The 16810-nt window shown below is 43.1% G+C and overlaps 2 protein-coding genes across 3 annotated transcripts in view; one reads left to right on the top strand and one right to left on the bottom strand.

Annotated features, from left to right (window-relative positions):
* scube3 (signal peptide, CUB domain, EGF-like 3) overlaps positions 1-4385 on the top strand; it is a 114008-nt gene extending 109623 nt beyond the window's left edge. For both annotated transcript variants that reach the window (XM_032575639.1, XM_032575563.1), the window contains 2 exons: positions 244-323; positions 1433-4385. In XM_032575639.1, coding sequence (XP_032431530.1) covers positions 244-323; positions 1433-1585 — 233 coding nt within the window. In that variant the 3' untranslated portion in view covers positions 1586-4385. The remainder of the gene's footprint in view (positions 1-243; positions 324-1432) is intronic.
* Positions 4386-4387: 2 nt separating this feature from the next.
* Positions 4388-11611, bottom strand: LOC116728388 (complement receptor type 1-like). Its single transcript, XM_032576511.1, has 11 exons — positions 11476-11611; positions 11155-11352; positions 10017-10116; positions 9865-9938; positions 8663-8869; positions 6399-6593; positions 5778-5874; positions 5612-5685; positions 5348-5524; positions 5063-5248; positions 4388-4572 (listed from the first exon to the last, which is right to left on the bottom strand). The coding sequence occupies exons 1-11, from the start codon at positions 11528-11530 to the stop codon at positions 4556-4558; spliced, it is 1380 nt and encodes a 459-aa protein (XP_032432402.1). The 5' UTR covers positions 11531-11611; the 3' UTR covers positions 4388-4555.
* Positions 11612-16810: the final 5199 nt, after the last annotated feature.

Raw genomic sequence — 16810 nt, 5'->3', positions numbered from 1 at the left:
TGGAAATATGCAGCAGTGAAACCGAATACTGTGTTAATCCATTCATGGTCATGACATACTTTTTATGATTCGGTGTAGTTTTCATGACAATAAATGATCTGAAACATCCCAGCAGACAATGGTAACATGAGTTAAAAGGAGCCTCTGCCTTGAGGGGAACTGCCTATGGATTATATTATTTAAACAGCTAAATGCATTATGGGTTGCATTGATGATTTTTTGTCTTGCTTTTATTGATTTCAGAGGACTATGAGCAGCTTGTAGAAGATATCGTGCGAGATGGAAGACTCTACGCCTCGGAAAACCATCAAGAAATCCTTAAGGTCTGTGCCATTTTTTAGGTGTTAGTCATTTGTACATGATACAGTCAGGTTTAGGATGATTCAGTTGAGCTGTGAGTTTTTATTAGCAGGGTTTTAATCCCAAACAAAACTGCTGTCTGTGAACATAAGCGAAGTTGAATAATATGGAAAATATTTGTTAGCATTGTCATACTAGTTGTGTAATTTGTCTAAAGTGTCTTTTGAGAGGAGTCACACTCCCTTGATTTTTTTTTTTTTCACTTTTGTTTACATTGCTACCGCAAACATTACTGTATTTTATTGACGTTTTGTGTCATAGACATACTCATAGTAGAGTGGGAAAAAAAAATGATAAATGATTTTCAATTTTAAAAAAAATACAAATCTGAAAATCAGTGTTTTGTAGAAACTACCTCTCATCATTAACTATAGCTGCATGCCTTTTGAGGTGTGTCTCTACCACCACACCTAGAGAGTGAAATTTGAAGCCATTCTTCTCTGCAAAATAGCTCAGCCAGTTTGGATGAAAAGTGTACACGAGTCTTTACTGCAAATTCTCAACTGGATTTATTCGTGGCCTTTGACTGGGCCGTTCAAACACATGATTATGCTTTGATGTAAATTATTGGCTGTATCTCTACAGGTCTTCTTCAAGCCTTGTCCTGTATTTAGCTTTGTTCATCTTTATTTAAACTCTTGACGAGCTTTGCTGCTCCTGCTAAAGAAAGGCATAGGATTACCACAGCATCATGTTGCCACCACCATGCTTCACCATGTAGATGGTGTGGACAGAGTGAGGTAACATGTTAGGTTTCCACCACGCATAAACTGCACTTAAGAGGATCACATTTACTAAATTGGTTATTTGCAGTGAATTTTATTCAGGGTATTCAGAGTAAAGGGGGTTGGAAGTGCACGCATTCTACACTTTTCAGCTGTGTTTTTGTAAAACTGATTTTCATGTTCCTGTCACTTCACAAAACAAAGTCCTGTGCTTGTAATCTGACAACATTTGAAAAATACTCAGAGTATCAACACTTTTCTAAACTGGTCAATTATGAGGTAGTTTTTAATTGATTAATGCAGAAATGATGTTTGACACCTGATTGTTGTTTTTTTTTTTCCTGCAGGATAAAAAACTGATTAAGACTCTTTTTGATGTGCTGGCCAACCCAAACCACTACTTTAAGTACACCACTCGGGAGTCCAACGAGATGCTTCCACGCTCCTTCATCCGTCTCATAAGCAGCAAAGTGTCAGCGTTTCTGCGGCCATACAAGTAAAAGCCTGCAGCTGCAGAGAGGTACCGGATTGCAACACCCACCCCACCGGCCCACGCCTTCTCCCTGCCACCTTTTAGGCCACAACTCTTCCAGGACTTCTTAACACAAACCCTATGAGACACTTCACTCAGCAGACCTGAGAAATGCCCGACATGTCGTAACCCCGTTTGCTCTTTAGGTTTATTCTGTCTGTCTCCAGGTCTGTATTCCTGCGCTCTAGCATTTAGTCGGAATGTTGAGTATGTGAGTGGTTTCTGTTGTGTTGTGCAATGGAACCACGTATAAGGAAAAAAAAAAAAAAAGCTTATTTCAGACAGTAGGAGTGTTGTTTTGTGTGTGCGGTTTGAGCCTGATTAGAGCTTGTTATTGTGTTTGCTCCAGTTCCTACCATTAAGTGTGACTGTTTGTGTTGTGTAAAAGTGTTGTGTAACTCTGGTGCCATCGTTGGTGTCTGAGCGCTGTCCTCGAGGAGGAGCGGTCGCTCAAATCCTGAGTTTTCCAGCTCCTTTGAAGCCCGGCTGTATTTTTGAGCTCTTAGAGCCTTTTCCAACTGTTAAAACAGTTCTACCGTGTTTTGCTCCATCTGTTTAGACTGTACCCGTGTTTCCCAACCTCCGGGTTATTTCTTCTGGTCGTTTTTTATTTTTTTGTTCCAAACCAACTACAAAGCAAACACGAAAGTGTGGTTTGTCATTCCACGGAACCCAGCGGACATTCGGGAGATAAATGATTGTGAGAGATGGGATGATGTGATGTCTGGTGGAAACATGTTTCAGAGAGTGAGAGTAATGTCTCTGTGGGACATTATGTTTGCTGCTTCTTTTTAAAAAGGTCACTTTAATTCTTCAGTCTCATTGTCTTTCTCATGTACTCTTCATACTAATATTCTGTAGGGTTTAAAAAAGGGAAGCTCAGAATCCACAATAATTCTGTTTTTTTTTACAAGCATTATGTTGATAATCTCTCATTACTCGTCTGTGGATTTACGAATTATTTTGTTTTTGTTCTTGTAAATAGTGAGATTAATCTAGACGAGGGTTGAAATCTTTAATCCTAATTTTTAGGTCCAGTACACTTCTTCCCAGATCCAGTTGCTTCTCCGCCCCTAAAGTCCCACTAGTCTCAAATCCAAAGACACTCAATACCCCCAACTCACTCTGTGTCCTGTCTCAATGAAGACAGCTCTTCCAAAGACCGCTCAGATCGGGCAGCTCGAGTAGTTTCCTGCACTAGATTTGGAGCCCACCGTCCCTTGTTTTTTTTATTAAAGTGCAATGAAAAAAGAAAAAAAAATATGGTTCCGCTTAGTTGCGACCCACATGGAAATTTGCAAAATCTGTTTTGGGCTGTGGTCTTGTTGAGATTATTAATCATCTATTAATACTATTATCATCAATTCATCGTAGGCAGAAATTATTTAGGCGTAAATTTAAAAAAAAGTTAAAAAGTAAGAATTTGGTTTGTACAGTGGAACAAATTTTAAGAGTGACTAAACAGGGTAAAATAATTTAAGTGTAGAGAAAATCTAACAATTCTGGCTTGTATAAGCCTCAGCCAGAATTACTGTTTGAGGAAATCTTCTCATTTGCCTTTTACATGAGATTTTACGAAAAGAAAAGGTTTGTTTGATATTGGACACAGGATTCCTTCACATTTTTATCTCAAAATGCTGTACTTTTCCAGACTCATTGTTCCCAATGTTTGAATTCTTTGTTGGTTCAATTTTAAAGTATGAACACAAAATTGCTGTTGCCTGAAAAAAAAATATGGATGAATAAACATACTGAGTTGAAATCCACTGTCAAATTGATGGGGGATAAAGTCTGAGAATACACATTTTTAGACCTGACAAATATTTTCGTTCAATTCCAGATGTTTTTCCAGATTGTGTGGGAACCCTGTGTACAAGAACATCATTGTCACCTCTAAAAAAAAATCACCTTTTTACACAGATTAATTGGTGTGCTGAGTTTGGGGCAAATGTCACTTTTTTATGACCAGGCACTTCATTAACTCCTCCCAGTGGGAAAACTTTAGCCCAAGATTTAGGAGGCGACGCCCTTCACTCAGTATCACTTTAAACAACCTAGGAACAACGAATGAATGGTTAGTCAACACGTGACCCTAAAAATCCACTGACCTGGACATTCATAAAGAGAAAGAAAACTTGCCCTCCTGTATGTATGTATTTTTTCCCATTTTTGTAAATAAAAATTAGTTTGTTAGGACACTATATCCCATGGACCATACTGGATTAAACAAAGGGAATATGCCCTCACTGTCAAATCTGAGGGTATTGTTGGGTCAGACCTCTTATATCAGTTTATAATTTTTTCTATACACATTTCACTTATGCATCGGACAGAATATTCTCTTATTTTGGTGCGCTCATGTGACCCACATGCACCCTCTCTTCCTACCAGAAAGAGCTTCTTTCCTGCATCCTGTTATTGTTGTTGTTGGTTTTTATTGAGGTGTTGCCTTTAAAGCAATAGTTTGCTATGATGTATTGGAGTTTGATAATGATATTTGCACTTGAAATGTTATTGCTCATGTAAAGAATTGTCTGGTTTTTGTATTGTCTTTTTAAATGAATGCAATTTGTGTTCCTTTTTTTTTTTTCTTGTAGCTTGTTTGTTCATAAGATGCTCACTCACCGTTTAGTCTAGTAGAGATGATACAGTGTCAGCAGTTTGGAGAAAAAAGATGGGAAAAAAACAACTTTGTACAGAGGGGATCAAACAGGTTTACACTTGTTACTGCCCAAGACACTTATTAAAAATAAACATACTGTACTTCAGCTTCCTTTTCAACATATTTAATGTCTTTGTAATGGTTGTACACAGGAGCAAAAATAATAAACAGTGCATTACTAAAGGTTGATTTTAACAGTAATTATGCTAAAGGCATTGATAAATGAGTGTATGAAAATTGGATTAAATATTATAAGATCAAAGGTTTGTCAGCAGATTAGCCCCTCTTCATTTCTGCAATATAAAACAAAAGTGAAGGCATTACTGAAAAATGTACGTATAGATTGATTACACACAGAGCTATATATCAAGATGTCATCTTTGTTTTGTTACATGAGGTGTACTTTTAATTAACATCCAATATGTAGATTCTCAGATTTGCTTGTATATGAATATTAAGAGGAAGATAAGATGCCAAAGCCAATAATGCAAACAGGTAGAAGGCCTTTATTAAAGCCACCTGGACTTAAAGCAGAACAACAGACTGACCACGTTCATGCTTCTCTGTTGATGCAGTAATTCGTTCAGTGGGACTCAAAAGTTTTCTTCACATTGGTAATCTTAGTCTAGAAATTTGGTTTATTAGCTATACTTCAAAGTTTACATAAATGTTTGAAATATATTAGTCTGTGTGTAATGAATCAATATCAGTTTCACTTTTTCAGATTGTATTAACAAAATATTTACTTGCATATTAGTTTTTTATACCACAAAGAGTACTTACTGGGAAGACATTTTGGAAGCCTCTGCAGCCATTGGCCCTCACTGCCACAGGTGATGTGTGCTGGTCCAGAAAAAGTATAGCCAGACTTGCATTTAAATGAACTGATGGCCTCCATAGGGCGATACGTTTTCTTGTGAGAGTTAATCCAGAAGGCGTTGGGAATATTTGGTGACCGACATCTTATAACTGTCAAAAGACAAAAGAGATTTTGTAATTTTATTTATAAGGAATGGGGCATAAGGTGCAGAAAGTTGCCAAAAACTCTGACAGATCATGACTAAAGACCTTTGCATTGTGGAGGAGGTGAGCTCCATGTCCCATTGTTGGTGCACCATATCTCCCTCGATCCCACAAGGCTCCCCACTTGGCACCCATATTGAATCACATTCCTGAATGTGTATGGCGGCTCCTGGAAATTTCTCCTCTGAGCATTCGTCTCTGTTGGCTCTTGACACTCGACAGCTGCAGGGTGTGCAAGAGTTCGGAGATGACTCCATGTATTAGCAAATACACAGGTCCCAAATGGACAGGCGAGTTAGCAGACCTCACCTTCACAGACAGGAGGACGACCGTCCCAGCCGTTGCTCATGCAGTGCCTGGTGGCCCGACCTACGAGTATAAACCTGGTGAGAGATTGATGAAAAAGTCAATTCCTAAAATGTAAAGAACAACGGGAGATAAAGAAACATCATATTGCAGGGACTGTTTGTCTCACCCCTCATCACACACAGCTGTAGCTGTATCTCCAAACTCTACACCGGTGTAGACGAACTGTCCGTTTGACATGTCTCCAGCGTGGCCACACAGCTTTCCTTTAGACACAAAACAATACAGTAACGTTACGGAGGGTGAATGAATGAACCTTTTCACATTTAACCCAATACAACAAATATAAATGTGCGTTTGTCTGATTTTACAGGTTCGATAACCTCTTTGGCTCATGACAATTTTGCTGATTGTTTTTGTTTTTTCCAAAATGATTTTAAAGTAAAGACAAGGTTCAAAATTTAAGAGCTTATTTCTGTCAATCAAATAGTAAACCAACAACATAATGATTCTAAAAAATGTAGAAGCTTTGGATTTATAAATCATAAGCACAAATTTGCGAACTGAAATACTTTGTAAATATTCAGTTACTTTTTTCTCCCAAACAGTTATAAATACTTTCATGAATTTCCAAAACCAGAATTGTTCAAGTCTTTAGGAACATGTCAAAAGTTTGAGGTGTCACTCTCTCTTTTACAGCTTTACGTGATTATTTAGTACTTTAAGTATTCTGGAAGCATACATAAGACTTGGGAAAAATGGCTTGGACGTTAAATGTAAACTTTCCTACGTTCACATTTTAGCTTCAGAGGCGTCCATTTTCCATTGTTACATTTGCGAATCCTGCTGCCACCCGCTGGAGTATATCCCACGTCACAGCTGTAGTAGACTTTGTCGCCAGAAGAAAACGAGGTCATAGTGATGTACTTGTCAGCAAGGTTGGCATTGGCGCTGCTGAAAATGAGTGGTGCATCACATCCACCTGCTGTGTATTTCAAAAATAGGGGAAAAGTTCATGTCATGGGGGGAAAAAATCATCTAACGTATTGCACAAAACAAAACCTGATCTAGTCTTTACCAGTGTGACCGTTTACAAATCAAGTGTATGAAAATACAATGGATGGAAAAGTGATCATCAGTGATCATTTATAAAAGCAGATGTTTTGGAAGACCTTGGAAAGAATATTAAATGTTAAATTACAAGGGACAGCAGCTTCAGAAAGAACAATAAGGACTTCTTTGGAAGGCTTCTCAAAATAAAATGTACTTTTTAAAACAAATTAACTTATTCTGTAACTATTTTCCGTGGCACATGAGACCAAGGAGAGATGTCGGGCAAAAACCGCACAAATGCCAGATACCAACTATCTGGCATCTGGTATCCACATTATGGATTCATGATGTGGGCTTGTTCTGCTACTACAGCAGGGGTCCCAAGCCCAGCACACCTGCATAAGTGACTTCATTTACCATATTAGCAGAAGATGGCCAATCACCCATTTATGTAAGCCAGATGTGCAGCAGCAGGAAGACATGAAGGGCAGCGGGTCCTGACGACCAGGTTTGGATCCTTCAGGAATCATTGAGTAAACCATATACAACTCTGTATACCGAAGTATTTTAGAGTTAAATCCAAGTCAGACTGTTAAAACAGTTAGTAGTTAATGGTGATGATAATGTTAAATAAAGCCATGTCAATATCAGCTGCATTTAATCCACAATTTCCTGCATTCACAAAAATCCATGTCAGGTTTTTGTATCAAGGGCAGTGATAGTCCACCAGTTGGTCACTCTATTGTCAAAATATTGTTTTCATACATTCAGATCGTGTAATACAGCTGTGCAATTCACTTCCATAGCAACCAGTGTATACCATGCTTCTACATACATTTCTGAAAGATTGGGTCAGGAGCTTAGTGAATTCCAGCATTGTACTTTGATAAAAAACCACCCGTGCTTAAAGCCCATCCATCAAATTTCCCTTCCGCTGCATATTTCACAGACAACTGTTAGTGGTAATATGACAAAGTAGAAGCAATTCAAAGTGGCAGCAATTCACCCACAAAGTGATGGGCCTTGTAAAATCTCAGAACTGGAGCAGCAGATGCTGAGATGTACAGTGAGCAGCGCTCCCCAATTTTCTGCAGAGTCAGACCTCCAGATTAAATCCAGCACAGTGCATAGAAAGTTTCATGCTGAGGGCATTCAGCTGCACCAAGTCTTACATAACAAAATACAAAATGTTGGAGGCAATAGTGTAAAATACTGTATGTCGCCACTGTTCTAAGAGCGACAAGTCATGTTTATCTGACAATCCAGCGGATAAGTATGGATTCATCACTTGCCAGAACAGGACTTTCCTGACTGCTCTGTGTCAACAGTAAGGTTGGGACAGAAGGGATTATGGTGTGGAGCTGCCTGCCAGGAATTGGGTTTGGCACCTTAATACCAGGAAAAGGAACGCCTAAAACTTCAGCATTCCAAGACATTTTGGACAACATCATCGCTCAACTTTGTGGGAACAGTCAGAGGATGGATAGCTCTTTAAGGACATAGAGGGGCAAGTTTGGTGTGGAAGGGCTTGATTGGCCAGCACAAAGTCCTGACCTCAATGAAGATGAATTAAATTGGAACTGGGAATAAGGCCCTATTGACCTAACACACTTCTAGAAAAATGGTCAAAAGTTCCCATAAACACATTCCTCAACCTTATGGAAAGACTTTCCAGAAGAGTTGATGCTAACATAGATGTAAAAGGTGGGCTGACACATTGATCTTACAATGATAAATTCAATTTGATACACTGTACAGCGTACCTGTGTACAATAAAAAGAAATAATGACAGTGGGAGATAATGTTTTTGTACACTTGAGATTAGATTTAAACAAATTTGGATCGTGGTAAAACCATTTCATTTATACTATGTCCCTATAAAAACACAAGAATTAAAAAATTTTAATTTTTAGATCTTTCAGATAAAAAGGGATGAATGATGGCAAATTACAAAAATAAAATAAAATATATGACTAGCTAAGAAATATCATATGTGCTTACCAGGCCTTTTATCAGGGGACAGTAAACACTGAGGGAGTTTCGGCTGCCACTGGCCATCGGACCCACAGGTGAGCTGCTGTGCTCCATCCAACTGGAAACCAGTGCTACAGGTGATGTTCATGGTGTCTCCAACATGGTGAACTGAAACCTCCCTGCCACTCTTCACTGAGTTGTTCACCACTGGACTAGAGCATGTGATTTTTTTCTCTGGTGAGACAATTGAATTGGTAATTAATTTCAGCAAAGAAGGAAGCATGGAAGCTTTTCTTAAAGCAAATTGTGTTTTTAACATGTTAAATATATATTACGTAACGAGACCCGGCCTATGACTGATTAATGAACCGTGTGGGGTATATCCAAGCAGTTCAACAACAGGTATGTCTCTTCCCACCGTGGAAAGATGATATTCTTGTTCATTTATCTTTGTAACATTTGTAATAGTCAACAAGAGCCTCAGTTTTTAAAAGGTTTTCTTCAGATTTCCCTTTATTTAGCTCCAAATATCTTCAGATCAACTCTGAGTCACTTCCCTATCCCTGCAAAAAATAAATAAATTACTGATAATTTGCTGTTACCATGCGTCACCATGGCAATGGTGGTTAATGTGCAGCTGCAATCAAGCAATTGGTGCCACTGGATTTTATTTATGGGCATCAGAATAAGTGGGGGTAAATCCAAATGCATTTCATACTTTTCTGATTTTTTTTCTTTTTTTAAAACTAAACCATGTATCTATTTTCTTCTACTTCACAATTATCTGTCACATTGTGCTGGTATATCACGTGAGACCTTATTAAAATATTTTGAAGTGAGTGGTTGTAACATGGCAAAATGGATTAATGTGAATACTTTTTAAGGCATTTTGTTTTATAGGTTTGTGTTTTTAGTTTTTAATGATAACTGGTCATTTTAGATGGGAAATGGGTGTGGTGAAAATAGTGGTATTATGACCTCTTCAGTAACACACCTTATTCGGCACAAGACATACTGTATGTATGATTAAATCAAAAATGATCTCATAACTAATGAGCTCTTACAAAGATGGAAAATATGCACCAAACAACTAGGGGATTAGATGAGCTGATGTCACTTCTCGTCATATTAAGTGTCAGAATTCCCACCCATACAGAGTTGCTTTTCATCCTGTTGCAATTGCAGAGCGTCACCTTATAATCTTGCAGTTTAAACACCCAGTCGCCTACCTTCACATGATGGAAATTCACCAGTCCATCCAGACCTCTTGCATATCATGTAGCTCATTCCTTTCAGCATGTATCTGTAAGCATGGAGATACAGTTTAATATACACCATAATGTTTACATGTCTTACAAAAATTGTTTCAGGCAAACCTTACCCCTCGTTGCATTTGGCATAAACTTTCTCCCCAACATACGTTTGGCCTTCATAGCGGAAGTGTCCATTGGGAAGATCTCCGGCGTTGCCACATGCTATCTCTGTCAGAAGTTGATATGAGGAACAATGAAAAGATGAGGATGCAAATCCCAAGATTGAGTTAAGGACAAAAATAAATCTAAGTCATAACACCAATGAACTTACCAAAAGGCAAGGGGTTCATGTCTAAATGAGCATTGCCATATATTATGTTGTCTTTCACAGAGATTTGTTTTTATAACGTTGGAGTTTCCCATTTGGTCTACAGTCAAATATTTGAAAATGACAATACCATACTGTGCTAAAGTATTTATAATCCTTGAAAGTTTTGTTCAGTGTTACAATGATAAAATTTAATCTATTTTATTGGGATTTTATATCCCAACTTCACCTGTTGAAAGTAAAATAATTTTTTATGGGTATCAGAGAAAAGAAGGCTAAATACAAGACATGCCACACTTCCAATTTTATTAAAAAATTATTTTTGTTCTCATTCCATTCTTAAAGAAAGGAAAATATCGTACCTTGCTAAGTACATCGTGTAAACTACATGGGAAAGTAAGTATTTTTGTTTCAATCGTCTAAGCATAATATGGAAGTTGGTCCTTACGGCCATACTCAAGCTGACATATGGGTTCTGATTAAGCTAAATATTCAGATTAAGGTTACCTTTAAAACATAATGTTTGAGCAAGTATTACACTTTTCAATAAGCCCATATTTCTTTTTTATTGACGTAATATTCTAAAGTTAAATGTGTTTTCATTGGCTGTAGGCAGAGAATCATTCTAATTAATGGAAATAAATGCTTGAACACATCAGCCTGTGTGTAGTTACCGCACATAGTGTATTTCACTTCGTGAATTAAGTTACTGAAATGAATGAACTTTTCTACAATATTCTAATCCACTGAATAAGACAAATTGGCTGATAAAAAGACAAAACCAAAAGAATGTTTCCCCCTATGCTCAGCAGAGGGCGTGAAAGAGCTTATAAAATTGGTCCAAAGTCGCATTTTATTTATTTTAATAAGCATTTAATCCTGTTAATTCGTTAAAAAAAAAAAAAAAAAAGCAAAGTCTGATTATTTGTCACTCTTACTTTCGCATTTTAGAGTCAGTTGGCTCCACTTTCCATTCAGACACTCCACAGATCTGCTCCCTTTGGATGGAGTGAAGTCCTCGGCGCAGCCGTAGTAAACCTTCTCCCCGCTGCCGAACTTCTGTCTAGACGTGAATTTCTTTTCCAGTCGGGTGTGCGGATACTCCAGCGGAGCGGAGCACTCCTGTGCCACCTGAGCTGTTTATTTAGTCCATGAAAAATTAAAGATATTTAATATGAAAACACTAACAGACAGACGGACGCACGCTAATGAGTTAAAAATATCAATTTATCTATTCGGATTTATTTTATTTTTTTTACCTGTAGCTAAAAAAGCAAACGATAAAATCACAATGGTCCCAGTGGCGGTCCTCATGGTTGTTCTCCTGCACAAGAAGCGATTATGCAAAGCAAATACCAACGGGAGAGTCAGATGGAGTGATTTATAGGAGAAGGCTGGCACAGCCCTGCTGAGGGCAAAGCTTTCAGAGAAAAAACATCAGATGCAAGGAGACAGTGGGAAGGGAAGGCAAGGACGAAACGTCAACAATTGGAATATTTTCAGAAGCATTTCAAAAGTATCTTTACTAAAAGCATTTATTTCTATTGTTGGAAAAACGTAAATATTTGTTCCATTCCCTATAATTAAGTATTTCAATATGTTTGATAGTAAAAACGATGCATATTAATAATACTTTTCTTTTGATATTGTAGCGGTTAGAGGGTGCTGTTATGTTATGTGTTTTCCCATGAGGCTTAGCGGCAGAGAAGAGAGCGAACCGTGAGCGAAAAGGCTATCTGTTCGAATGAAAAGACCTGTGTGTTCCGCCATTAAAAGTGTGAATGTTCTGACTTTCCGACCCTGTGTGTGTTTTCATTGAGCCCTCAACAGAGGTTACATTGGTGTCAGAAGTGGGATAGCTGAAAATGACATCGGTACAGAACATTGAACGGCTGCTAGCCGAACTGGAAGAAGAACTCGCTCTCACAGAGGAGCAGCCTGGCTTGGAAAGACGGAAAAGAAGAAGCAAATTGCCTTTGTTAAGGCAGGCGGCGGAGCAAAGCGCGGGGAACACTCGAGCCAGCAGCAACCGACCGGATGGAGCGAGCGCTGTCCATGGGCGGCCTTTGTCGAGGCTGGTAGGTGCCCGCGTCCCTGCTTCCCCGCCTACCATCGGAAGGCAAGAGTCGGAGGAGAGGATTGCTTGGGAGGAGGTTCCCCGACGGCGTCACCTTCCAACTCTACCCAAGCTCCCGCGTTATAATGGGGAGACAGCACTGGATGGTTACCTTGTCCAGGTGGAGATGGCTGCCGAACTGGGTGGCTGGTCCCCAGAGGAGACAGCGCTTCAAGTCGCCTTGAGCTTAGAGGGGGGTGCCCTACAAGTACTGTCTGACCTACATCCAGAAGAATGCCGCAGTTGGCCGTTGATCCAGGAAGCTCTTCGGAGGCGTTTTGGCAGGAGGATTTATGCCGAGCATGCAAGGGAACAGCTGATTAATCGCCGGCGCCTGGATAGTGAGTCCCTAGGCTCTTATGCAGCTGACATTCTGCTACAAACTCGACAAGGTTACCCTGATCTGGAGAAAGCAATACAGGAGAAACTTGCCCTCCAAGCCTTCATTAGGGGACTTCGGCCAGCCAGACTTCGTGAACATATCTGTGTCCACTCTCATAACAGCTGGGCAGCAGTGCTGGAGGAGGCAGAGAGGGTAGAGCCTATTCTAAGCGTCAAGAATACTGCTCCAGGGGTGAGGCTGTATGCAAACCAAGCTTGTACTGAGAGTGATGATGAGGATAACCTGAGACAAGCAACAGCTGTCCAACCGCGAGCACCATCCGGGGGTCGGCGACGAAGAAGACCAGAGTGCTACCGTTGTGGAGAGCTGGGGCATCTGGCTCGTGATTGTCCAGCACCAGCTCCACGTAAAGGAGACTTACAGCCTCCTTTAAACTGATTGGGGGTGGTACTGGAGGGGGCCTGCCACCACCAGAATACACCCCTACTACTGAAAATGCAATGCGGTTGGGGCGACTAGGCAGCCCACATGGACTATATGTGAACATTACGCTAAATGGTGTTGCCCTCTGTGCTCTGATAGACACTGGCTCCACGGCCTCCTTGGTTCGACCGGGCATACTGCCTGGGACAGAGGCACCAAGTCCTAGAGGATGGTCCCTAACTAAGAAATACATCACCACGGCCACTGGGGAGCGCTCAAGGATGAAAGGCTGGCGGGTCCTTGATGTGGAGGTGGAGGGTCAGAAAAGTCAACACATGTTTTGGCTGGCGAAAATCCAGGACCCCTGTATTATTGGATTGGACTTGCTGGCGGCGTGGGGGGGCATAATAGATGTTACTTCAGCCACGCTCCGAGTGGGCCACAAAGCCGTTCAACTTCACTCCCAACGTCAAGAGAAGGTGCAACAGGTTAATGCACCAACACTAGCAGAAGACCGCAACAGGGCTCCACAAAGACCACTGGATGACTTGGTGGGGACGGAGGAGGCACATGCAGAACTGCCATCAGAGGAGACAAGGCAGGCTGTACGGGAGCTGTGCCTGCGGAGCTGTGGAGGACTGGATCAGGAGCAGAGTGAACGGTTACAGGACCTGCTGGAGGCCTACATTGACATTTTTGCTGCTAAGGATGAGGAGTGTACTCGCACTAATCTGGTACAGCACGACATCGACACTGGAGAAACGAGACCCATCCGTCTACGGCCCCACCGTCTGCCTTTTTCAAGGCGGGCCGTGGCAGAGAAGAAGATCGAAGAGATGCTAAAGGCTGATGTCATAGAGCCCTCCAATAGTCCCTGGGCCGCACCGGTAGTGCTGGTGGGAAAGAAAGACAAAGACTGGCGGTTCTGTGTTGACTACCGACGACTGAATGAAAACACCCGCAAGGACTCCTACCCCCTCCCACGCATTGACGATACGCTGGACTACATTGCTGGGTCCAGTTGGTTCAGTTCCCTCGACCTTCGCAGCGGTTATTGGCAAGTGGAACTGTCTCCAGAAGCTCGCCCAAAGACAGCATTCACCATTGGGCAGGGACTGTGGCAATTTAAGGTGATGCCTTTTGGTCTCTGCAATGCCCCAGCTACCTTTGAACGCCTCATGGAAAGGGTGTTGGCCCATATTCCACGAAGCCGCTGTGCGGTCTACCTGGATGACCTTCTGGTGCACGCAGACAGTTTTGAGGCTGCCCTGGCCAACCTTCAGGAAGTGTTTGATGCCATTCGCCAGGCTAACCTGCGACTTCACCCACGGAAGTGTCACCTGCTCCGGAGAGAGACCACTTTTCTGGGCCACATCATCAGTGCAGCCGGAGTATCTACAGACCCAGACAAGGTCAGTGCAGTGAGGAATTGGCCAGAGCCTCGGGACACTAAGGAGCTGCGTAGCTTCTTGGGGCTAGCCTCCTATTACCGGAGATTTGTAAAGGACTTTGCCACTCTCGCCAGCCCCCTGCATCGGCTGACCCAAACGGGACAAACTTTCCACTGGGATGAAGACTGTGCTGCTGCCTTTTCTGCACTCAGGATGGCACTGGTGGGGGCCCCAGTACTGCAGTATCCTGACCCAAACCAACCCTTCATTCTGGATACTGATGCCAGTGATGGAGGCATTGGGGCGGTGCTCTCGCAAGGGGGAGAGACAGGAGAACGGGTTGTTGCTTATTACAGCCGCACCCTCAGCCGGGCAGAAAGGAACTATTGTGTCACCCGGCGGGAGTTGCTGGCTGTTGTCCAGGGGGTTCGACACTTCCGCCACTACCTCTATGGGAGGAAGTTTCTTCTTCGCACTGACCATGCATCCCTGACCTGGTTGCTGAATTTCAAAGAGCCAGAGGGGCAACTAGCACGGTGGTTAGAGGCACTGCAGGATTACAACTTCCAAATCGTTCACCGGGCTGGTCGGCTTCATGGCAATGCTGATGCCCTGTCCCGCCGGCCGTGTGCAATAGGAATTGGCTGTAAGCAGTGTCAACGAGTGGAAGGACGTGGGTCAATGGGCCCCCAGACCGTGGCTCTACAAGTCGTCAGCAAAAACCCACAACATCCTAGGTGTCTCAGGGTGACCGAAGGGTCTGTGGATGGTGTGGAAGTTATGGAGGCCGAACAACTGCAGGAGGAACAAGATCGGGACCCTGTTCTCGCTCGGATCAAGCAGTGGGTGGAGGCTGGCCAGCGGCCCACCTGGGAGGTGATAGCAGCTCTAGATCCAGAGACTAAGGCACTGTACTCCCAGTGGTCCACCATTTGCTGCCACAGTGGGCTCCTTTATCGACAGTGGCAAGCTCCAGCAGCACAGCGTGACATTCTTCAGTTGCTGGTGCCCAAACAGTTGCGGGCCAAGGTGCTCCAGATGGTCCATGGCTCTGTGGGGGCAGGTCACTTTGGAGTCGCTAAGACGCTGCAACGCCTCCGGTCGAGATTCCATTGGCCCGGCTGCCGCCAAGATGTGGAGCTCCATGTCCATTGTTGTGATGCTTGCACAGCAAAGAAAGGGCCAACCCAGCGCTCACATGCCCCCTTGCAGCAGTACCAGGTGGGTGCTCCAATGGAACGAGTGGGTGTGGATGTACTAGGCCCATTTCCTGTGACGGAAAGAGGGAACCGCTACATCCTAGTTGCCATGGACTATTTCACTAAGTGGCCGGAGGCATATGCCATCCCCGACCAGAGCGCTGCCACCACGGCTGAAAGACTGGTGAGCGAGATGTTCTGTCGGTTCGGTGCCCCCGAGGAGCTGCACAGTGATCAGGGCCGGAACTTTGAGGCGGAGGTGTTTGGTGAGGTCTGCCGGAGGCTTGGCATCAAGAAGACACGAACCACGCCACTTCACCCTCAAAGCGATGGGCTGGTTGAGCGGTTCAACCGGACCTTGTCCACCCAGCTGGCTATTCTGGTGGATAAACCGCAACATGACTGGGATCTACACCTGCCTGTCATCTTGTGGGCTTACCGGACAGCGGTCCAGGAGTCCACTCACTGCACCCCTGCCTTGCTGATGTTTGGCCATGAACTACGCACCCCAGTGGACTTGGTGTTTGGACCACCCCCCGGAACGGAGCAACCTGTTGGGCCAGGGCTGAGCTACATCTGTGATTTAAAGCAGCGTCTGCGGGTTGCTCATGAACTGGCTCGGGAGTGCCTAACTGCAGCCGGACTCAAGCAGAAGCGGGCCTATGATTCGCGCTGTCAGGGGAGGAACTTCGAGCCTGGGGACAAGGTTTGGGTGTTTTGCCCTGAACGGAAAAAAGGACTGTCCCCAAAGCTCACCAGTCAGTGGGCTGGGCCATCTGTGGTGATTCACAGACTTTCTGATGTGGTGTACCGGGTGCGGCTGCGCAAGAGAGGCCGGCTGGTGGTTCTTCACCGGGACCGCTTGGCCCCATACCAGCCAGGCAAGCCTGCGGTTGGCGAGCTGGAGACGGACCCTCCGCCAGTGGTTTCTCCTACGCCTCAAGTTGTCCAGGGTGAGTCCCGGCGCGCTAACCCCAGACAACGGCGCCTTCCTGCACGGTTTAGAGACTTTGTAGTTAATCCGTAATGGATTAAGAGTTCTGTTGTTGTTCAATGTTGTGGTTCATTTCACGTAGGCATTCCTGGTTGCTGGGGACAGCTAACCGTCTGAGGGGGGGCAAT

Source organism: Xiphophorus hellerii, chromosome 1, assembly GCF_003331165.1.
Source record: "Xiphophorus hellerii strain 12219 chromosome 1, Xiphophorus_hellerii-4.1, whole genome shotgun sequence".
In the NCBI taxonomy this organism is placed as follows: Eukaryota; Metazoa; Chordata; class Actinopteri; order Cyprinodontiformes; family Poeciliidae; genus Xiphophorus; species Xiphophorus hellerii.
Note: the sequence above shows the minus strand (reverse complement) of the source record. Positions and strands in the feature narration are given on the sequence as shown.